The sequence below is a fragment of the Psammomys obesus genome, unplaced genomic scaffold, assembly GCF_907164565.1.
Source record: "Psammomys obesus unplaced genomic scaffold, mPsaObe1.curated_primary_1811, whole genome shotgun sequence".
NCBI lineage: Eukaryota > Metazoa > Chordata > Mammalia > Rodentia > Muridae > Psammomys > Psammomys obesus.
The window spans coordinates 363,169-386,519 of record NW_026596176.1 but is presented as its reverse complement, the minus strand read 5'-3'; the positions used below and the strand labels follow the sequence as shown (position 1 = coordinate 386,519).

Sequence of the window (23,351 nt, the reverse complement as noted above, 5' to 3'; positions counted from 1 at the left end):
AGCAGCCCCCCCGGCCATGCTGACTCCAGGGGCCTGACCCCCCCGGCAGCCCCCCCTCCCCCGGCTTTGCGGCCCACCGACTGGGGGGCCCAGCCCAGCCCCCTGGGGACCCCCGGAGAAGTGGGGAGCAACCGGGGGGGCCGGGACGGAGGTGTCGCCGGCCCCCACCGGAGGAACGGGGCGACGGGCCGCAGGGGGGGCTGCCGGGGAACCGGTCGGGCCGGGACCAAGGGCACCATGTCGTCCGGGTCCAAGGAGGGTGGCGGGGGCTCCCCCGCCTACCACCTCCCACACCCACACCCACCCCAGCACGCCCAATATGTGGGCCCCTATCGGCTGGAGAAGACGCTGGGCAAAGGACAGACAGGTGAGCCTAGAACCTAAGCAGACACCTGGGGCGGGGGCGGGGTACAGGAGCGGGCAGAGGGCGGGACCATGGGTATTTAAAGGGCAGACTTCTGGGTCCCTCATAGAAAAGGGGCTTGGGTCCTGAGTTACAAGGCCCAACGTGTACGGATGTAGGGAGTCTGATTCTGGGGCCTCGAGAGGGCAGGGGTCTGGGACTTCTGGGTCCGAGGGAGAAGTAGGGGTCTGGACTCCTGTGATTCAAATAACCCTATCGGGGCAGATGTTGGAGGGGCTCCTAGAAGCACTGGGCAAGTAGGCCCGTTGCGGGTGTGGGGCCTCCCGGCTGATTCTGCAAGCTGAGGCAGGCTGCTGCTGCAGTACAGCCGCAGGCAGGGTGGAGGTGCGTGCATCCTGGGAGAGGCTGCTTTCATGTCCCTCTTCTCAGGCTTAAAAGGAGCCACTTGCGCTCTGGGCAGCATGCTGGAGCCCTAGGGTGTGAGGTCGACCGCATTCTCCCCATTCTGCAGTGTGGAAACAGGATGGAGAAGTGGACCGTAGGAAGCTCAGCTCCCAGGAGTGGCCCTGGAAAGCAGGGTTATCTTTGGTTGATGCTAACTGCTGACTGTGGCCACAACCACCTCCTTCCGGGCAGTGGGTCTAGATGAACTGGGAGCCGACCTCCAGTGTTCCAGGCTGGGAGTCCTGGGTCCCTATGAAGCTGAGCTACCAGCCTAAGAGAGGAAAGGGAGGCCAGACCTTTACATCCTGGTACTAAGAGTGTGAAGCGTTGTTGACCCTAATTCACGAACTCTGGAAGGGCGGTGGGGAGGTCAGGAACCTGGACCCCTGGATCTGAGGGAGAAAGGCTGGGGCCAAGACTTTTGGGTCTGAGGAAAGAGGGCTGAAATCTGGATTCCTGGGACAGAGAAAAGAAGGTATGGCAGATATCTGAGCTCTGGGTGTTTAACTATCTTTTCGGACTCTGAGGACTAGTCAGGGATCTCTGCTGTTGGAAAGAAACCTTTGGAATCTGCATGCCTTTGTCCATGGCAGCTATTTTTTTAAGAGTGCTTTTTGCTTTTTGTTTTCTTTTCTTTCAAGATAATAGAAGGGTTAAGGTTTGAAAGGAATTGAGGACGGGAAGGCTTGTGAAAGAAGCAAGTTTGAGAGTGTATTCTTTGTGAGACTATGGGGCTTCTGAAATTGGAAAGGCAGAGAATCCAAGGGATTAATGTGCTGGTTGAGAGGGCAGGGAGACAGATTGAGAGAAAGAAAATTTGGAAAAAGGAAGTTGGACAGACACAGCAGAAGGCCAGAGGGTCAAAGTGAAAGGCCAAGGGAGGCTGGTGAAGGGAATAGGCAGAAGGAACAGAAGTGGACAACATGGATGGGCAGAGAGTTGTGTTTTGTAGGAATGGTGCTCTCAGCTATCAGTTCAAATGCAGGAGATTCAGGAAAGAAGAAAAGGATAGTCAAGCCGGCGGTTTTGGGGGTTGGGGAGCTTTGACAACTTAAGAGCTGGGAAAAGATCCAGGAAAACACCCCATATTTTAAATCCAATCTCCAGGGCTGGTTAAACTTGGAGTCCACTGCATCACAGGCCAGAAGGTCGCTGTCAAGATCGTGAACAGGGAGAAGTTGTCGGAGTCGGTGCTGATGAAGGTGTGTGTACGTGTGTGTGTGTGTGTGTGTGTGTGTGTGTGTGTGTGTGTTTGTAGCAGGAGTGTCTTTTGGTGCAGAGGGAAAAGTAGGGAGGTCATGTTGACCCCTCTCTTGTGTCCTGGCCCCTCAGGTGGAGCGGGAGATCGCCATCCTGAAGCTCATTGAACACCCACATGTGCTCAAGCTCCATGATGTCTATGAGAACAAGAAATATTTGTAGGTATTTATAGACGCCCAGCCCCTCTCTGCCCCCTCTCCATGTCATAGAGACCGGTCCAGAAAAGGGATGCAGTTCAAGTAGAAACAGAGTGTAGGGCAAGTAGGGCAGAGTGTTCGTGTTAGAATGCAGGACGTCCTGAGTTCAGCCCCCAGCACTGCATAAACTGGATGTGTAATCTCAGTCCTAGAGAGGTGAGGCAGAGCCATCAAAAGTTCAAGGTCATCCTCAGCTACATAGCTGTGTAGCCAGAATGAGCTACTTGTGACTGGGACAAAGTAAAGAAAATTCAAACTGCTAGGCTGGGTCACGGAATGCCTCGTCCTTCTCTTGGGTATAGGAACACCCTGCAATCCACACTAGGTCCTGATAGTATTAACAGTATAGCAGAGTGGTCCCAACTGGAGGACAGAGCTGAGCTTCTTGTTATCTTTATGCGTAACTGGTGGGGGTTACCAGCCTGTACCACCAAGCCCAGTAACTGCTTCTTTCTTCCTAAGGAAGTTAGAGTTAGCATTAGCCTTGTAAAGCCTGAAGAGTCCTTCTGATTTCCCACTCTTGGGACACCTGAGGTCTCTCCTATTCCAACATCACTTCCGATGCCAGGACTGGCCACCCCAACAATGGCCTCCTCTGGAGTCCTGAGTCAATATCACAAAGTCCATTACCACCAGGTTAAGGAGGGGGGTGGGGTAAGTCGTCTGGGCTTCAGAGAATGACTCTTTGTCCAGACTCTGGTGGCCCAAAGAACAGCTGGACTGGACAGCAGGAGAGGGGACAGGACTTCTCACAGATATACCCTAACCTCCCCAGTGTGTAGGGTAAAGCCACTATTCCTACATCCGTCAGATTGGTAGGACAGGTTTCCCTGGGCTGGAAGGAGGGCCCAGCCCCAGTTCCTCATGGGAGTGGTAGTCCTTAGGCTCCCCAGGTGTGGAGACTAGGAGAAGCCATTGTCTCCACCAATTAATAGTTACCACTCCCACTCCTCCATCAGGGCTGAGAGAGGGCTCATGAGAGTTAGTGCTTCACATGGGAACCTAGCCAGCCAACAGCTCTGAAATTGCGTTTTTTGTTTCCTGGGAGCTGATAGGAACTGGAGGTTTAATTTTTCAGAGCCTGATGCGATTTAGAGTCTCTAGAATCCAGGTGGCTGATGGGAATTGGGACTCTCTATGTCCCAGAGGCTTATGGGAGTTGGGAGTGTTTTTGTTTTGTTTTGTTTTGACTTTGAATTGTTGGGAGTTGTAGTTTCTCTTTAATGTACACTATAATTGTTACTGACCAAAAGTGAATGAGAACTTGGATTTGTTCACAGGCTTATGAGAATTAAAGGCTTGGCCTGAGGGGTGGGGGAATGTGTTCATGGAAGCAGGGTCTTTATTTCTTAGAGTTTGTGGGAATTGTGGTTTCTGACCTCAGGTGCCAAAGGAACTACTTTATCTCCAAAAAACAACCAAGAGTTTCCTTGGAAATATAAGCTACCCAGGACTAGTAGGAATTGAGTTTTGGTTTCCTAGAGATTGTGGAAATTAGAATCACCTCCTGGAGGCGTGTGGCAATTGGAGTCTCTTTCCCAGTTGAACTTTGTTCCTTGCAGAGGATGGTGGGAATTGGGGCTTCACTGTCTTCAGTAAAGGGAAAACAGGCTTTGGCCCTTCAACATGCCCCTTGCAGCCCTCGGTCCCGTCTGTGTCTTTCAGATACCTTGTTCTAGAGCACGTTTCTGGCGGTGAACTATTCGACTACCTGGTAAAAAAAGGGAGACTCACACCCAAGGAGGCCCGGAAGTTCTTCCGTCAGATCGTGTCAGCGCTGGATTTCTGCCACAGCTACTCCATCTGGTGAGCAGACAGCTGCAGGGGAGAGATGGCTGAGGGTGGCACATGAGGCTGGTCCCCACAGCCACATGAAGGGCTGAGCAGAAACCCATGTCATGTGGTTAGCCCTCACCCCTAACCTTTTAAAAATTCCTGGTATTGTAACTCAGACCATACCATTTACCCTCTTGAAAAAGTGTACAATTTGGTGGTTTTAAATACATTTTCAGTTTTGTGCATGGTTGCTATGTAATTTTAGGACTTTTTTTTAAGTGTGTGTTTGTGTGTGTGTGTGCACAGTTTTGGGCTTTGACGAGTGTTAGGCGAGCACTACCATTTGCAATACATCCCCAGCTTTTTTCTTTCTTTTTTTTCCTTTGTGTATGTGAGAGAGAAAACAGGTTTTATAAAGCTCCTCTCTGTGTAGACTAGCCTGCCCTCAAACTCATTGCAATCCTCCTGTCTCAGCAAGAATATAGGTGTGCACCACCATATGCGGCTCTGCATTGGTGTTTTTATATTTTATTTATTGCTGAGTGAGAGAGGGTGCATACATGTGTTCAGTGATGAGCATGTGGAGGTCAGAGGAGCTTCTCAGATCCTGTTCTCTTTGTGGGTCCTAGGGATCAAACCAAGGTCATCAGGCTTGGAGGCAAGTCCCTTACCCCCTGAGCCATCTTGCCAGCACTTCTTCCTGCCTAAACAAACTCAAGGTCACAACATTTCTATCCAATGGCTTCTTCTAGAAGTTACACAGTTTTATCTCTTGCATTTAAACCTAGGGTCCCTTTCAAATTCATAATTGTATTTGATATGAGGTAAGAATCACGTTCATGATTTTGACATGGACATCCCTACAGAGAGATATTTTCCCCAGTAACTTGCCTTTAGCCCAGACAAGTTATGATTCACGCAGCATTTAGGGTGAGGATACATACCTGTAATCCTAACACTCAGGAGACAAGTGGGAGCCTCATTGGGAGTTTAATACCAGCTTGGTCTACTTAAAGAGTTCTAGGCCAGCCAGGGCTACATAGGAAGACGCTGTCTTAAGCCAAGCCAGGTGTGGTGGTACACGCCTGTAATATCAGCACTCAGGGAGGCAGAGGAAGGCAGATCTTTCCGAGTTTAAGGCCAGTCTGATCTACAAATCTAGGACAGCCAAGGCTACAGAGAGAAACCCTGTCTCAAAAAACCAAACACCCCCCAAAACCTCGTCTTTAGAAACAAAAGCAGCCATAGCTAAAGAGATTTCTCTTTGGTTAGAACATGTAATGCCTTTAGGGTCCAAGTTCAAGTCCCACTACCCATATCTGAAGCCTCACAACTGGTGTAACTCCTGCTTCAGGAAGATGAGATACTTCTGGCTTCACCAGACACCTGCAATCATGTGCGCACACACAAACACTCACACATACACATACACGAAAAAAGTAAATCTTTCCTTTTTTGTTCTGGTTTGCTTGTTTGTTTGGTTGTTTGGTTGGTTTTTCTAGGCAAGGTTTCTCTATGTACCCCTGGCTTTCCTGGAAGTAGCTCTGTATACCAGACTGGCCTCAAACTCACAGACAGCTTCCTGCCTCTATCTCCTGAGTGCTGGGATTAAGTCATGCTCCATCACCCCCACTCCCACTAAAATAAATCTTTTAAAAAGGCAACTAAACTCATATTATTTAAATTAAGTTTAACACCTTTTTGAGGAGCCAAGGTATCAAGCCGTGACAACCAACACTACAGCCTTTAGGGGGCAAGATTCCACACAGTGCATATGACCCACTTACTGACCACTCCAAATAGAAACTACAGAATTCTACAGCCCCATTTCCCTCCACATTTGACCCTTAAATCTTGAGGAGTTTGGTCCAGGAATAGAAAGGTTCTGAGGAAGGAACAAGTTGCTTGCTTTGAGTAGCAGGGTTTTTGTTTTGTTTGTTTGTTTGTTTTCTTTTTTTTTTTTTTTTTTAATTACCTGAAGCCTGTAATGACACATGCCTTTAATCTCAGGACTCAGGAGGGAGAGGCAGGTGGATCTCTATTGATTTCAGGACAGCTAGTATTACATAGAGAAAGCCTGCCTAAAAAAGGTCTGCTGCGGTGGCACACACCTTTAATCCCAGTACTCAGGAGGGAAAGGCAGGCTAATTGCCGTGAGTTCAAGGACAGCTTGGTCTATAAAGTGAGTCTAGGACAGTCAGGGCTACACAGAGAAATCCTGTCTCGGAAAAAAAAAAAAGTTAAAAAAATTATTTGATATGCCCCCCAAATAATAACAATAACAACAATAATAATAGCTGGGCACTGGACTGGAGAGATGGCTCAGAGGTTAAGAACACTCGCTGTTCTTCCAAAGGTCCTGAGTTCAATTCCCAGCAACCACATGGTAGCTCATAACCATCTATAGTAAGATCTGGTGTGCAGGCAGATTGTTGTATAAATAATAAATACATTAAAAAAAATAGCTGGGCATGATGGTACATGCCTTTAGTCACAGCAGTTGGTAGGCAGAGGCAGGCATATCTCTGAGTTCAAGGCCACTGTGATCTACAGAGTGAGTTCCAGGACAGCCAGGGATCAGGGATACAAAATAAAACCCTGTCTCAAACAACCCCCCTTCCCAAAACAAAAGCCAGGTATTGGTGGCACATGCCTTTAATCCCAGCCCTTGGGAGGCAGAGGCACGTAGATCTGTGAGTTTAAGGTCAGCCTGGTCTACAGAGCTCTAGGACAACCAGGGCTACACAAAGAACAAACAATAATTAATTAAATAATTAAGTAACTAATTAATTTAAATAACCTGTTCCACATTTGCCATACATACTTCTAAATGGCTTACTTTGAATCTATCCAAGTTTGAGGGGATAAAATGCTGTGCTGTCTAGGCTCAAGCTGAGCACAGCATGGTAAACCCATAATTGGAGCACCTGGAAGCAATAGGATCAGAAGTTCAAGGTCACCCTCAACTACATAACAAGTTTGAGGCCAGACTGAGTTACATGAAATCGTAAATCCAAAATAGATAGCTAGATTAAATAAATACATTGGACTTTTTAAAAATTAACCCCCGCCCCCCAGCAAGGGGTCAATATGTAGGGAACACAGATGAGCTAAGACATGCCAAGTTGATGACAAGGGAAGCTGGAGTAAATTCACAGGGGTATTTTATACTCTTTTCTCCTGCACCTTGGGGTATGTTTGTAATTAGCATGAATAGACATGTAGGGGCTGTCAAGATGTCTCAATGGGTACAAATGCTTGCCTGACAAGATTTCAGTTCTGGGTACCCACATGGAGAAAGGAGAGAACTGAACACACAGTTGTCCTCTGTCCTCCATATGCACACTGTGGCATGCATATAGACACACACGCACACACATACATACATGCCCACACATACATACATACATACATACATGTAATTTTTAAACATTAGGTGTTTTTAAAAGATAAAGATGATTTTTTTTTTCAAGACAGGGTTTCTCTTTGTACTCCTGACTATCCTGTAACTTCCACTGTAGACCAGAGTGGCCTCAAAGTCAGAGAGCACCTGCCTCTGCCTCGGAGTGCTGGGCTTAAAGGCATGTGCCACCATGCCCAGCCAAAGGAAGATTTTTTTAAAAGGCATAAAGAGGAGCAGTTGGTAAAGTGATTGCCACAAAACAGTGAAGACCTGAGTTCAGATCTCCAGTAAAACGAAACAAAAAACCCCTGTACTGTAAAATGTAAAAATACCACAGACACAGCAGTGCAAACTCAGTGCTTGAGAGGCAGAAGCAGAAATCTCCCTGGCGTTTGCTGGGCAGCCAATCTACCCATACTGATAAGCTCCAAATGAAGTGAGAGACCCTGCCTCAAAAAGCACATCAAAGGCTTGATGGCACGTGCCTTTAATCCGTACTCAGGAGGCAGAGGCAGATGGATCTCTGTGAGTTTGAGGTCAGCCTGGTCTACAAAGCAAGTCCATGACAGCCAGGGCTGTTACACAGAGAAACCCTGTCTCAAAAAACGAAACAACAACAACAACAACAAAAAAAAAAAAAAAAAAGAAAAAAGAAAAAGAAAAAAGAAAAAGAAAAAGAAGAAGAAAAGAAGTTGAGGAAGACACTAGATGTCAATTTCTTGCCTCCATAGGCATGCATAAACATATGTACACACACATACAAAAAAAAAAGTATGAAGGACCAGGCACAGTAGTATATGCCTATAATCTCTATACTTGAGAGGGTAAAGCAAATGGATTAATTCAAATTTGAGATCAAGTTGGGCCAGGACATTGTAGCATCTCTCTCTCTCTCTCACACACACACACACACACACACACACACACAAGAAAATCAGATCCCAGAACATGAGAGAGAGAGAGAGGCAGGAAGAGCAGGATTTCAAGGCTATCCTTGACCAAATAAGCAATGTGAGCCTAGCCTGAGCTACATGATGCCTTGTCCTTAAAAATTGCTAGAAGTATCTCACTTTAAGAGAGAGTGAATGAGTGAAGATGAGCTTCCCTGGGAGCATCCAAAGCTGAACTCTGCCTGTTTGTCTTAGTCACAGAGACCTGAAGCCAGAGAACCTGCTGCTGGATGAGAAAAACAACATCCGCATCGCAGACTTTGGTATGGCATCCCTGCAGGTGGGGGACAGCCTCCTGGAGACCAGCTGTGGGTGAGTGGGAGCCCCCTACCCCATCCCCAGTTCCTGGGGAAGGGAAGAAGCTGGCCAGGGCTCATACCCTCATACCACTGTCTCTTTATCCTTCTCCTTCTCCAGGTCCCCACATTACGCATGTCCAGAAGTGATCAAGGTGAGCAAGGGGCACCGGGAAGGTAAGGGGACTGGACAGAGTGGGGACAGAGATGCAGCTGAAATGACACCCTTACCTTTCAGGGGGAAAAGTATGATGGCCGCCGGGCAGACATGTGGAGCTGTGGAGTCATCCTGTTTGCCCTGCTTGTGGTAGGTGCCACCGAGGGGAGCATAGAAGCTTCCATGCATCCTCACCTCCAGGGTAACCTCCTAAAGAGAAAGTGTTTGTGTGCATGGCGTGCATATATATTTATGTGTGTTGGGGGTGAGATCTCTTGAATATTTGTATGCGGTGTGACTGCATTATATATATATGAGTGTATGTGATTTCTTGAATATATGTAGGTGTTTGTGAGAGAGGGATCTTGAATATGTGTATGTATGATTAAAAATGTGTGTGTGCTATATGTGTGTGATCCCATGAATGTAGGCATGTGTATAGGTATGCATGTATGTGTGTGTCTGTGAAATCTGCCACATATGTGTAGATTTTTATACAGAGCAGTCGTTCTCAATCTTCCTCATGCTTCGACCCTTTAATACGGTTTCTCATATTGTTATGACCCCCAACCATAAAATTATTTTCATTGCTACTTCCTAACTGTAATCTACTACTGTTATGAATTATAATGTAAATATCTGTGTTTTCCCATTGTCTTAGGCAAGCCTTGTGAAAAGGTTGTTCAAACCCTCAAGGGGATCAGGACCCACAGGTTGAGAACCACTAATAGAGAGAGGAACAAGCAGTATATCCTGTCTCCCAGGCTAGCCTTAAACTCATGTATAGGCAAAGAAGTCTTAGAACTCCTGATCTTCCTGCTTACACCTCCCAAATGCTTAGATGACAGCTCTGTACCACCACAGTTGGTTTGTGCAGTGTTAAGGATTGCACCCAAGGCTTGGCCTGCTAGGCCTAGAACATTCCTCTATCCCTGTTAGTTCTGTGGTTTACCTGGTGAATATCAAGACCTCTCTAAATCCTTGGCTCTATGGCTATTTCTCCCAAAAGCCTCCAGAGCCTCCCTCTGCCCTCCTTCAACCCCATTCCTCAGGTCAGATCTTATGGTAAGTGCTCTTCTTCCTGGCCATGGTCTGGGTTGTCAGTGTGCATGTTGTTGCATAATTCTTCAAGCCTTATCTCCCTTCCTTGTCTATCATAAGCCCCTCCAGGTTGGAGCTCTTATTAGTGGCTTTCATCTCAGTACATTCGCTTAGTTGACTCATTTTTGAAGACCCAGAGTTGTATTGCCAATGAACCCCCTGATGCAGCATAAATTAATAACTCACTCAAAGCAAGCTTTCTTCTGAGCATGTTTTTTAAGGTTTATTTTTTATTTATGTGTGCCTGTGTGTATACATGAGTACATGGGTGTCTGTGGGAACTAAAAGAGGATGTCAGGTCCTCTGGAGTTGGAGTTACAAGGGGTTATAAGCCTCATAGTGTGGATGCTGGGAACAGAACTTGGGCCTCCTGGAAAAGAGTATGTGTTCATTTTTGTTTGTTTTGGTTTTTCGAGACAGGGTTTATCTGCATATCCTTGGCTGTCCTGGATTTCCTTTGTGGGCCAGGCTGGCCTCAAACTCGCAGTGCCTCACTTGCCTCTGCCTCCCCGAGTGCTGGGATTACAGGCGTGCACCACCACGCCAGGCTGCAGGATGTGTTCTTAGCAACTCAGCCATCTCTCCGTTCCCCTGAGCATGTTTGTTTGTTTTATTTTCTGTGTATGGGTATTTTGCCTGCATGTATATCTGTGAACTGTGTGCTTGCCTGGTGCCTAAACATTCCAGAAAGGGTGGCTGAATCCTCTGAAACTAGAATTATGGACAGTTATGAGGCACCGTGTGGGTGCTAAGAACCAAACCCAGGTCGCCTGCAAGGGCAGTAAGTACTCTTAACTGCTGAGCTATCTCTCCAGACGCAATTTGGTTTGGGGGTGGGGGGTTGTTGGTAGTGTTTTGTTTTGTTTTTTGTTTGTTTGGTTGGTTGGTTTTTGTTGTTGTTGTTTGAGGGTTTCTCTGTGTAGCTCTGGCTCTTCTGGAATTCACTTTGTAGACCAGGCTGGCCTTGAACTCAGAAATTTCCCCTGCTTCTGCTTCTGCCTCCTGAGTGCTGGGATTAAAGGCATATACCACCACTGCCTGGATTCAGATCCAATTTTTAGGTGTTTTTGAAATAACAGTTTCTTGTAACCTAGGCTGTCCTCAAACTGAAAATGTAGCTGCCCTTGAACTCCTGTTCCTTCTCCCCACCATCCATGCCAGGTAGATAACGATGCTGGAAGTTGAACCCAGGGCTTCGGTATGTTAGGCAAGCTCTCTACCCACTGGGCTAGATCTCCAGACCCAACTCTCACCTTTTTATAATTATAATACCAAGAACTGTGAAGCTTTAAATTAAATGGGAGATCCCACATTCCACTCCCAGTACTGCAAACAGACCAGCAACGAAAAGCACATTAAAAACAACTTAGAGTGACGATTGGTTGACCTTGATGGAAAAAGGCTGTGGGCAGACGGTAGAAGGATGCTAGCTGGTTTTGAGCAAAGCAATAATTCACTATTCCAGTATCACTAACTCACTGTTCACAGTGATTACAGAAAATTGGACTTCCGAGAGTAATGAGGACCAGCTGTGCTGTGGCTGGTATTTTTTTTAAATCTGTCCCACAGCCTTTCCCAATAGAATCCTTGTATCCCTTCCAGCAAGAAGCTGAGGCTCACTGCCAATGCATCAGACACCAGAGCCCGAGATCAGTAATAAGGCGCCCTCTCCCCATCTTCCTTCACCCTGCATTCTATCCGTGCCTCTTGGATACCAGGGTCAACCATTTAAAACACTGGGGAAGTCCTCAAACTTATCTCTCCCACGAGCCCTCCTCTGACTGTGTATGTCAGACCAGACCCCATTCTTGCTCTGTCCCAATCCTGAACATCACATCATCCCATTCCCACCTGCATTTGTTTCTCCTTTTATTCTCTTATTTTTTTTTTAGCCATTTTAAACATTTATTTATTCACTCATTCATTGAGAGTATGTGGTGTGTGTGTTCAAGGCATTCAGGAAGCAATTCTTTCCTTCACCATGTGGATCCCAGGGATCACACTCTGGTGCAGAGGCTTGGTGGCACATGCCTTTACCTAGTGAGTCATTTCAAGCCTTATTTGAGACAGGTTCTCATATATCCCAGGTTGGCCTTGACCTCATTATGTAACTGGAGATGACCTGGAGCATCTGATCTTCCTGCTTCCATGTCCTCCCGGTGCTAGGGTTACAGGAGTCAATTCTGTGGGAACTATGCATAGCTGTGTGCATGCTATACAAGCACCCTACAGACAACTGAGCCACATCCCCAGCCGTTTTATGTGTGTGTGTCTGTGTGTGTGTGTGTGTGTGTTTGTGTGTGTGTGTGTTTGAGTGTTTGCTTTCTTCCTTTGTTTGTTTGGTGTTTGTTTCAGACAAGATCTTTCTATGTAGACCAGGCTGGCCTCAAACCAACAGAGGTTGTTGACTGCCAAGTTCTGGGATTAAAGCATTGTGCCACCACACGAGGCTCTTTTTGTTGTTTATTTGTTTGTTGGTTGGTTAATTTGTTTGAGACGGGGTCTCACTGGTAACCCTGACTAGCTCAGAACTCACTGTGTAGAGGCTGCCCTCGAACCCATAGAGATCCAGCTGCCTCTGCCTCCTGGGTGCTTGAATTACACCACAAGCCCTTTCACTTGTTTTAATGGTATGGCTATTTATTATTTACCTATGCCAAGATTAAAGGCATGAGCCACCCCACCCAGTGATCTCTCTCTCTCTCCCTTCCTTATCTCTTTCAGACTAGGTCTTGCTGTGTAACCCACATTGGAAGAGAACTCACTATGTATCCCAGGCTGGCCTCAAACGTGCATCCATCCTCCTGCCTTAGCCTCCTGAGAGCTGGGACTACAAGCATGCATCACCATACCTGGCAACTACAATGTGATGAATGTAGCCTCCAGTGGAATTTCCCACAGCGCTGGGGACTGAACCTAGGAAATGGTATATGTTGGGCAGGCATTCGACCACTGAACTGCAACTACATAGAATTCACCTCTCTTTTATCATTTTGTTTGTTCATTTGAGTCAAGGTCTCACTATGTAGCCCTGGCTGGCCTCAAATTCACTTTGTATACCAGGCTGGCCTTAAATTTGCAGTGATGGGTTTTGTTTTGTTATTATGTTAGAGACATACTTCTCTCCTGCAAATCTCTACTATGTCACTTACATATTTACTAACTGAACTTGGCAAACTGCTGAGCTTCTTTTGTCTTAATTTCCTCATCAAAAATGAAGATTGTGGACTGGAGAGATGGCTTAGTGGCTAAGAGCATTTACTGCTCTTCCAGAGGACCTGATTTCAATTCCCAGCACCCTTACCAGGCAGTTCACAAATGCTTTTCACTCCAGCTCTAAGGGATCCAATGTCCTCTTTTGGCTTCCAAAAACACTTGTATACATATGGCACACACACACACACACACACACAATCTAAATAAAAATAAATAAAATTGGGGCTGGAGAGGAGGCTCAACAGTTGAGAGCACTGGCTTTTCTTCCAAAGATCTGGGTTCAATACCCAGCACCTTCATGGTGCCTCACAACTGCCTGTAACTCCAATTCCAGGGGACCTGACACCCTCACACAGATATGTTTGCAGGCAGAACACCAATGCACATAAAATAAAAATAAATCACTAAAATTTTTCAAAAAATAAATACTCATAAAAGTGAAGGTTATTTTGGGTTTGATGCTTTTTTTGTTTTTCTGTTTGGTTTTGCTTTAATTGTGGTTTGTGTTTGTGGCAGTGGGTTATGTCAACTAGGCTGGCTCTGGGTTCACTATATCACTGAAAATGACCTTGAACTTCTGATCCTCCTGCCTCTATCTCCCAAGTTCTGGGGTTGTAGGCACTGGCTGGGGACTGAACCCAGGGATTCATGAATGCCTGGCAAGCACCCCTGTAGATGAGGATATTAAGTGTCACCTTCAACCCTTGTGCTCAGAGTGAGGGTGAGATGTGTGAATGCATCATTAGTACTTGGAACTGCACCTGGACAATCTTTTTAAATTATTATTATTATTATTATTTACAGTTTATTCACTTTATGTCCCAGCTGTAGCCCCTTCCCTGGGCCCCTCCCAACCCTACCCTCCTTCTCTCATCTCCTCCCATGCCCCTCCCCAAGTCCACTGATAGAGGAGGTCCTCCTCCCCTTCCATCTGACCCTAGCCTATCAGTTCTCATCAGGACTGGCTGCATTATTTTCCTCTGTGGCCTATTAGGACTGCCCCCCCCACTCAGGAGGAGGTGATCAAAGAGCCAGCCACTGAGTTCATGTCAGAGATAGCCCCTGCTCCCCTTACCCGGGACCCCACTTGGAGACTGAGCTGCCATGGGCTACATCTGTGCAGGTTCTAGGTCCACTCCATACACAGTCCTTGCTTGGAGCATTGGTCTGTGCAGGCTACCCTGGCTCGGATTTTTTGGCTCTGTTGGTCTCCTGTGGTCACCTGGCTAATTTTAAGCTCCACTAAGGCAGTGGTTCTCAACCTTCCTAATGCTGCACCTCTTTAAACAGTTGCTCACGTTGTGGTGACCCACAGCCATGAAATTATTTTCATTCTTACTTCATAACTGTAATTGTACTACTGTTATGAATCGTAATGTAAATATCTGTGTTTTTCTGATGGTCCTAGGTGACCCCTGTGAAAGGGTCATTTGACTCCCAAAGGGGTTGCAAAACACAGGTTGAAAACCACTGCCCTAAAGACCGACTCAAGGCTAAGGATGTAATTTACCTGGTAGATTGCTTGCTCTGGTTCCATCCCCCAAACTACATGAACTGAGCCTGCTAATGAATACCTGTAACCTCACCAAGGGGTCACGACCCACAGGTTGAGAACCACTGAGCTGAGTTCTCCACAATGTCTTTCTTGACAGGGGGCGCTGCCCTTTGATGACGACAATCTGCGCCAGCTGCTGGAGAAGGTGAAACGCGGTGTCTTCCACATGCCACACTTCATTCCTCCAGACTGCCAGAGCCTCCTGAGAGGGATGATAGAAGTGGAGCCAGAGAAAAGGCTCAGCGTAAGAGGAAGTGACTAGCGAAGATAAACAGTGCTGGCGATGACAGGATTCCTAAGGGAGTCATGGGACAAGTGTGTGGGGTCTGCCTGTAATTCTTGGATTGAATGAGTTTGCTGGTTGAGCTATAAGTCCAAGATCCAGCAAAACTTAAAACTTAACTTAGAAAGTAGTCAATCCAAGATTGGACCAAGGAATCCCAAGCCTTGGGGATGGCACATTTGGGCATTGGCAGGGGTTGAAGGTGCTGGCACTGTGCATGCAGAAAACTATTTCCCAGGGTCTAAGAATGGTCAGTCTGCAGGTGCTCAGAACAATATGTCATCCGGCCTCTGGTTGGAGAATGATGGTTCAGGGGCCTCCCAGAGTCAACTTTAATTAATTTTTACTTAATTGCTCACCTGCTGTTTGTATATGACCTAATTGCTGTTTCTCTGTCACTCGCCCCTTCACAGCTGGAGCAAATTCAGAAACATCCTTGGTACCTGTGAGTAGGAGGGAATTGAACAGTTGGGCACCTGAGGGAGGTAGGACATCAGGGCCAGAATAGAGAGAAAGGTGGATGGTGGGCTGCCATGTTCCTGATGGGTGGGGTGGGATGGAGAGGACTACAATCTCATACTTCTGAATCCTAGCAGAGGAGGACAAAGCTGAAGAAAGGGCTTGGGGCCTAGAGAGAGGAGGGAACAAGGAGCCCAGGATTCTGAGTCAAAGAGTGGAGAGTTAGCATCAGGACTCATTGGGTCTGAAATAAAGCTGGGATCCAGACTCTCCAGATGCTGGGAGTAGTAGTCTGGGCATGAGGCCTAAGCCTAGGATGATGAAGGCTCTGTTATGGTTGCTGGTTTCTCTAAAGTGTTTTTGTGCCTTTCCAGGGGCGGGAAACATGAGCCAGACCCTTGCCTGGAGCCAGCCCCAGGCCGCAGGGTAGCCATGCGTAGCCTGCCTTCCAATGGAGAGCTGGACCCTGATGTTCTAGAGAGCATGGCGTCTCTGGGCTGCTTCAGAGACCGGGAAAGGCTGCATCGAGAACTGCGAAGTGAAGAGTAAGAGCTAACAAGATCCCTTCAGGCGCCTCAATTTCACAGGGTGAATGGTGTGTGGCAGTTCCTTAAACAGCCTGAAGGAGGCGTGCTGTGTCCAGTCTTAGAGAACCGACAAAAATAGAGGCGTGGCTTAGAGCTGGTGCCCGGGAGCAATTTCAATCTGTAAACACACCGAGAAAATATTAAGTGCTTAAGCTGTGTATTGGACCATAAGAAGTCACCTATGTTGAGACATGGGAAAAAGGCATTCTGGGTCCGAGAAGAGAAATAAAACCTAAACACCTGTGTCTGAGGGAGGAGGGCTGGGGTCGAGACTTGTACTTATGGATCTAGGGGCAGATCTACTAGGTGGCCTGAATTCAAACAACCACAGCAGATGGGAGGGAGTGGGGTCTCATTCAGAGGAAACAAGCTTCCTTATTTTACATAAATTTTTCTCATTATTTACATATGGGAGGAGGGGGTATGTTTGCCAAGGCACATTTGTGAAAAACAGAGGATAACTTGGCAGGAGTTTGGTTCTCTCTTTCTACCATGTGGGTCCCAGGGATCTAACTCACACCATCAAACGTTAGTGGCAAGCACCTTTATCCATCTCTCTAGCCCTGGGCACTAATTTCTGACCTCAGCCCCCCTTTAACCATGTCCCTCTTCCATGTCTCAGGGAAAACCAAGAAAAGATGATCTATTATTTGCTTTTGGATCGGAAAGAGCGATACCCCAGCTGTGAAGACCAGGACCTGCCTCCTCGGAATGACGTTGGTAAGAAGGCAGATTGGGCGGTTCAGATTCCTGAGGGAGGAGGATGTTGTGGCTCAGGGAGTCTATGTTTAGACAGCTAGACATTTGTAGGAACCTCTCTCAGCTCTGGGCCTTGGTTTTCCCCACCTGTTTACAAGGCAGTTGTATATGTGCCATCTATAGCTGGACAAACTTACGAACTGAGTGGGTTGATAACTCTCTCCCTTCAGACCCACCTCGGAAGCGTGTGGATTCTCCCATGCTGAGTAGACACGGGAAGAGGAGGCCAGAAAGGAAGTCCATGGAAGTCCTGAGCATCACAGATGCTGGCAGTGGTGGCTCCCCAGTGCCTACCAGACGGGCCCTGGAGATGGCCCAGCACAGTCAGAGGTGAGAAGCTGTCCCCTCTGAAAGTATCTTCAGTCCCGGACTATAAAAGGGATCAGAGCGGTTCTAGACCCTGATCAACCTCCCCTTCCTCTTCCCTCATCTGGGAGGACATGGAAATGAAGAAACATCTGAACTTTTTGAAACTCTCTCAGATATATATTTCTTAATCCTGTAAACAGATCCCGCAGCGTCAGTGGAGCTTCCACTGGTCTGTCCTCCAGCCCTCTGAGCAGCCCAAGGGTAAGGCTAGACCCTCATAGAATTAAGACAGGTCTGAGAGAATTCAGCAAAAAATGAGTAACAGAAAATACAATTCCAGGAGGCATTCTTGCCCCAGAAGTATCAAAGACCCCATTTTTGTCTTCTCACGATTGGGTCTGTAGTATGTCCAAGGAGTTTTAATCATTTATCAGAAGATCTTTGAGCACCTTCAGTGTGCCAGTCTCTGCTTAGGCTCGCGTTGCAGCCTTAGTGTGGTGGTTGAAGACAATGCCTGTGCTTCAAATCCTGCGGGTGGGTGAGGCTGATCGGAATATAATTCCCAGCATCTCTCGCAGCCCTCCCCAGCAAGTCTAAGCAAGTAGTACTCCCCAAACCTCTGGGAATTGTAGTCCAAACTCACACCGGATCCTGCTCCTCCACAGAGTCCGGTCTTTTCCTTCTCACCGGAGCCAGGGGCTGGAGATGAGGCTAGAGGCGGAAGCTCCCCAACTTCCAAAACACAGACTCTGCCTTCTCGGGGCCCAAGAGGCGGGGGCGCTGGGGAGCAGCCACCTCCTCCCAGTGCCCGTTCCACGCCCTTGCCTGGGCCACCAGGCTCCCCACGCTCCTCCGGCGGAACCCCCTTGCACTCACCTCTGCACACGCCTCGAGCCAGCCCTACTGGGACCCCAGGAACGACGCCACCTCCCAGCCCAGGCGGTGGCGTTGGGGGAGCCGCCTGGAGAAGTCGTCTCAATTCCATCCGCAACAGCTTCCTGGGTTCCCCTCGCTTCCACCGGCGCAAGATGCAGGGTAGGGGGTCTCAGCAGGTGCTGGGCTCGGGTTGCCAACTGCTGAATTCTAATATGGGGAAGCGGGGCTAGTGGTCTTGTTCTCCTGGAAATCTCCACTGGAGTCTCCAGATAGAAAAAAGAGGCATCTTCCCAAGTCCCATAGAAACTAGACATGATAAGGTTTGGAGGAACAAGGCAGCCTTCGGGAAAGAGGAGATGGGGACAGGTCCTGGATCGCCTACTTATTGGTTCATTCAGGCTTGCGCCCTACCCTGAGGGTTGTGGTCTAACCATGCTGGCTATCCCAAAGGGTCAGATCTGACTACTAGAGTTAGGGTTATCCATTTGGGAGATGACTGAACTGAGAAAGCCATAGATGATAAATAATAAATAATTGTTGACTACTTTCTCTCCCATCCCTAACCAGTCCCCACCGCTGAGGAGATGTCCAGTTTAACACCAGAATCCTCTCCCGAGTGAGTTCAACAAGGGAAAGAACTAATTGGGAACCAAGAGGACTCGTCTCTTAGCGCCTTCCTGACCCTCCTCCCTCTATCCCCTTCCACTCAGGCTGGCAAAACGCTCCTGGTTTGGGAACTTCATCTCCTTGGACAAAGAAGAACAAATATTCCTTGTGCTAAAGGACAAACCTCTCAGCAGCATCAAAGCGGACATTGTCCATGCCTTTCTGTCGGTGAGAGTCCTGGCATTCCTATGGACTACAAAGCTATACCCCCCTAACACTCTCGCCCTGGCCTGACTTCCTTCTGAGACTCATTTGTAGTTTTCCAGCAAAAGTTGGGACAGGGAGGCAGGAACATACTATTGGGCCCACAGCCTAGAAGTGGTAAAGTAACAAGTTCCTGAGAAACAGTGGAAGATGAGTGAGTTGCCTGCCATGCCTTGTCACAAGATCTGAGGGTGGTACAAGCAAAGACCTTTCCCAGTAGCTCTTAACGCTTCCTGCTTATTACCAGTCCCACAGTCCATTGTTGTAGGGCTGATGAGATTTGCAGTTGCTAAGACAAGTGACTTGTAAAGGAAGGGAAAAGTGTATTTCATATGGTTCAGAAACGTGGGACTATCCCATAGATATCAGAGACAACATGAATTTTTTAGGATTCATTCTTCTGAATGTGGGGCAGAGGAACGACACAGAGGAAGTGCCAGTGGGCAATGGGTCCTCCCAAGGCCTCCGGTGTTACTCTTTCACCCCACTGGCTGATCGGGTTTGTCCCTCGTCCAGAGCCAGATGTAGCATAGTTAATCTGTGCCTTATACCCTTCCCCTCTAGATCCCCAGCCTGAGTCACAGCGTGCTGTCCCAGACCAGCTTCAGGGCTGAGTACAAGGCCAGCGGTGGCCCCTCCGTCTTCCAGAAGCCTGTCCGCTTCCAGGTGGACATCAGCTCCTCTGAGGGTCCAGAGCCCTCGCCCCGGAGAGATGGCAGCAGTGGAGGTGGCATCTACTCCGTCACCTTTACCCTTATCTCTGGTGAGTCTCTCTTGACCAGCCTCGGGGCATTCAAGATCTCTAAATTAGAATACCAGCACAGGAGGGCAGCAAGAAGAAGAAGTGAGCACAGAATGTGCGCCCCTTCCCCTGTGTGCTTTCCTTTCTATCTTTCCCTGGGCCTGTATAATGAAAAGTTACTTCGTGGGTATCAGTAATCACTCATTTCTACAAAGGGAAAAAATTATAGAGTACTTTGTGCCACCTTTTCATCTTCTTTTAGAAGTGTAAGTATCAGTGCCCTACCCAGAGCAGACATCATCAGTCTTTCCATGGAGTTCTTCCTAAACTTAGCTGCAGCCTCAAAATTTTAACTCCAAGCAGCCATGACCAATCAAGAGGAAAAACACAGGGATGTCTTGCTTCTAATTATTAGCTCCTGTGTTTTAATATTGGAAATATGTGTGTGTGTTTGTGTGTGTGTGTGCTTTCTTTGTCATCAATTTTAACATGTTATGATCAGGAGATGAGTTTGCTCTACAAGTTTCTAAATCAGGCTGCACTGTGCGTATGTGTGACACAACAGTCATGTGACAGTCAAAGGGACATTTGTGGGAATCAGTTCTCTCTTAACCTGTAGATCCCAGAGACTGTCAGGCTTGGCAGCAAGTGCATTTATCCACTGAGCCATCTTGCCAGTCCAAGGTTTTCTGTGGGGTTTTTTTTTTCTTTCACTTTTTTTTTCTATGTTAAAAAAGTTATCTTGGGGTTGGGGATTTAGCTCAGTGGTAGAGCGCTTGCCTAGCAAGCGCAAGGCCCTGGGTTCGGTCCTCAGCTCTGGAAAAAAAAAAAAAAAGACAAAATAACAAAAAGTTATCTTATGTATGCAGGTATTTTTTTCTTCCTGTATATCTGCATCACATGTGCCTGGTACCCAATGAAGCCATAGGAAGGGATCAGGTTCCTTGGGACTAGAATAACAGGTATTTGTAAGATATCATGGTGGTGCTGAAAATCAAACTCAAGGCCTCTGGAAGAGCAGCCAGTGATCTCAACCACTGGGTCATCTCTCCAGCCCTTCACTTATTTTTGTTATATTTTTTTTCCTTCACATCCTTAAGGAAAGTTAAATGAGCAACAATATCTATATAAATAGAAACCAACAGCTACTGTTATATTAAAATGAAGATCTCCAGGCGTGATAGTGTTCCTAAGTGCAACACGGAGATCCATTTGGGGATCAGTTATCGATGCAGAGCCCAACAGAGTCAGGAAAATTAACCCTTAAAGGAGGACGGGTTTTTGGTTTTGTTTTTTATGTATTCAGTGTTCTATCTGCATGTACACCTGCATGCTGGAAGAGGGCATTAGATCCCAGTATAGATGGTTGTGAGCCATCATGTGGTTGCCTGGAATTGAACTCATGACATCTGGAAGCACAGACAGTGCTCTTAATCTCTGAGCCATCTCTCCAGCCCAGGAGGACAGTCTTGCTTCACGTAGTGACCTTGTCTGCTTTCATTCTGAGTCCCTGTGTTTCCTGTTCTCCCATCTTTCCCCAGGTCCCAGCCGTCGGTTCAAGCGAGTGGTAGAGACCATCCAGGCACAGCTGCTGAGCACGCACGACCAGCCTTCCGTGCAGGCCTTGGCAGGTGGGTGACGGAACTGCTGGTGGTAGGTATACCTCAAGGGTGACCAGGTGCAAGCTCCGGTCTCTCTGCCACTTGCAGGCTAGCCCACTTCTTGGATTTTCTGGCCATTGTCCTGCTGAGGCCTCACCTGCACTGTTGGGGAGGCTGGGGTCTCAAAAAGGATCCCTTAGCAACCTAGAGGCCCTATGAGGACAGGGGCGCCCCTGTTGTGAACAATAGAACATGGCGCTGCAGAGCCCTGTGGGAGAGTGACCAGTCATCCCGGTGTGCCTGGGACGAGGGACAGGGCATGACGCTTAAGCTAAAACCAGGAGATAGGATAGGCTGGTGGCCCTCTTTGCAGGACCCAAAAGCCATTGACCTTGAAGGACATAGTTCTCATCTGGAATCCAGGGGCGAGAGGAGAGGCCAGGCTTCAGGGAGGTGTTGTAGTTCATTCAGATTTCCATAAGAGAACAACATAAACTGACCAGGGCATTAGCTCAGATGTAGCTAATGCCATATATGGAGGCTCTACCCTCAAGATCTAACCATTTCCCAGAGGCCCCATTGACTTAGGGATGATGGATTCAGCATATGAATTATGGAGGAAGAGGGGACACAACATTTAGCCTGTAGTAAAGATGTGTTTGCCACAGCAACCAGACCTAAAAGATGAGAGCTCTAAGTGAATGAAGGGTTTGCTTAAAAAAGTGGGCTCTACAAGGTCATGGGGGTGCACACCTTTAATCCCAGCACTCAGGTAGGCAGAGGCAGATTGCTGTGAGTTCAAGGCCAGCCTGGTCTACAAATGAAGTCCAGGACAGTCAAGACTACACAGAGAAACCCTGTCTCAAAACCAAAAAGAAAAAACCCAACAGAACAAACAAAAATGGGCTGGGCTCTATTGTAGGATGCAAGAAAGGAGCATGATAGGTATACAAGAAGCCTAGTGAAATCAGCCTGGCATCCCTCTGACTCCATTCCCTATAGAAGGGACCAAGTGAATAAAATCCAACAATGAATATAGCAGCTACTGGAGGACACTAGTGATTTAACTTGCGACAGGGCTATTCTTGACTTTGGGTTCATTACCTATGGCTGCCATTAGAAAATGACCTCAAAGTTGGTCCCTCCACCAACTTTGCACATCTCAGGAGGTTTTCATCTCCTGTCCTAGAGGTGAGATGCTCAGGCTGACGTCAAGGTGTCTTCCTGACAGCTGTCCTCTCTTGCTTTGCAGCTCCTCCCTTCACCTGTGGCTGCATCCTCCAGAACCAGTAGCACTGTTCTGCCCCTGACATTACTGGTTCATTTAACAACTTGTGTGATGAAACTGGGTCTACCCAGATAATCCAAGGCAGTCTCCCCACCCACAGGGATTTTCCTTAATCATAACACATGACATTTTCACAGGTTCCCAACTTCATGATGTGAACATCTATGGGGGATGCCGTTATTCAACCTACTACAGCCTCCCTGAGGGGCTTTGGCAGTATGTGGAGACTCTTGGATTGTCTCACACATGGAGGGCAGGAAGTCATTGACAACATGTGGGTTGGAACCAAGGATGCTGAAAAAACTCTTTAACTGAGAGAACACCTCTCAAAACAAAGTGTCAGTGCCCAGGAGGATTAGAGTACTGGTTGCTGCAACAAAAGGCCTCACAAAAGCAACTTCAGAAAGTGGGGCCACTGCAAAAGGGCTCAGCATCTCAATTTTGGCTGCTTGGGGCTATGGTAAGCAGCCTCTCAGCCCATACAAAACTACTTTCTCCTTTGCAGATGAGAAGAACGGAGCCCAGACGCGGCCTGCTGCCACCCCACCCCGAAGTCTGCAGCCTCCACCAGGCCGCCCTGACCCTGATCTGAGCAGCTCTCCCCGCCGAGGACCCCCTAAGGACAAGAAGCTCCTGGCCACCAATGGAACTCCTCTACCCTGACCCCAGGGGGCCAGGGAAGGAGGGGAGCCCCCTCCACCCCCCTTCCCTGCCCCCCCTACTGTGAATCTGTATATAAGGCCCAAGAAGTATGTTGGAAAGAGGGGGGACACAAAACTCGGCCTTGCCCTGCAGGGATAGGGCTCTAAGCGCCTTGCCCAATGGGGGGAGGTTCTAGGGCAAAAAGGGGGCGGGAGC

At 47.7% G+C, this 23,351-nt stretch overlaps 1 protein-coding gene across 2 annotated transcripts; it reads left to right on the top strand.

Moving 5' to 3' along the window:
• Brsk1 (BR serine/threonine kinase 1) lies at positions 1-23,345 on the top strand. 2 transcript variants are annotated; one of them, XM_055595585.1, is made up of 19 exons: positions 1-367; positions 1,916-2,010; positions 2,141-2,226; positions 3,931-4,071; positions 8,590-8,706; positions 8,812-8,845; positions 8,929-8,997; positions 14,817-14,963; positions 15,416-15,447; positions 15,836-16,006; positions 16,671-16,768; positions 16,978-17,137; positions 17,317-17,377; positions 17,782-18,151; positions 18,560-18,608; positions 18,703-18,826; positions 19,427-19,625; positions 21,146-21,235; positions 22,999-23,345. In XM_055595585.1, the coding sequence occupies exons 1-19, from the start codon at positions 238-240 to the stop codon at positions 23,154-23,156; spliced, it is 2,331 nt and encodes a 776-aa protein (XP_055451560.1). In that variant the 5' UTR covers positions 1-237; the 3' UTR covers positions 23,157-23,345. The 2 variants fall into 2 exon arrangements, with proteins under 2 accessions (XP_055451560.1, XP_055451561.1); XM_055595586.1 differs by lacking the exons at positions 1-367; positions 1,916-2,010 and having other exon boundaries at positions 2,167-2,230.
• Positions 23,346-23,351: the final 6 nt, after the last annotated feature.

Bases quoted from the DNA above. Each gene is read 5' to 3' on its own strand.
- Brsk1 (XM_055595585.1), top strand. From the start codon at position 238: ATGTCGTCCGGGTCCAAGGAGGGTGGCGGGGGCTCCCCCGCCTACCAC. The intron at 8,846-8,928 runs GTGAGCAAGGGG...CTTACCTTTCAG, and splicing joins CATGTCCAGAAGTGATCAAG to GGGGAAAAGTATGATGGCCG. The intron at 15,448-15,835 runs GTGAGTAGGAGG...GTGCCTTTCCAG, and splicing joins CAGAAACATCCTTGGTACCT to GGGCGGGAAACATGAGCCAG.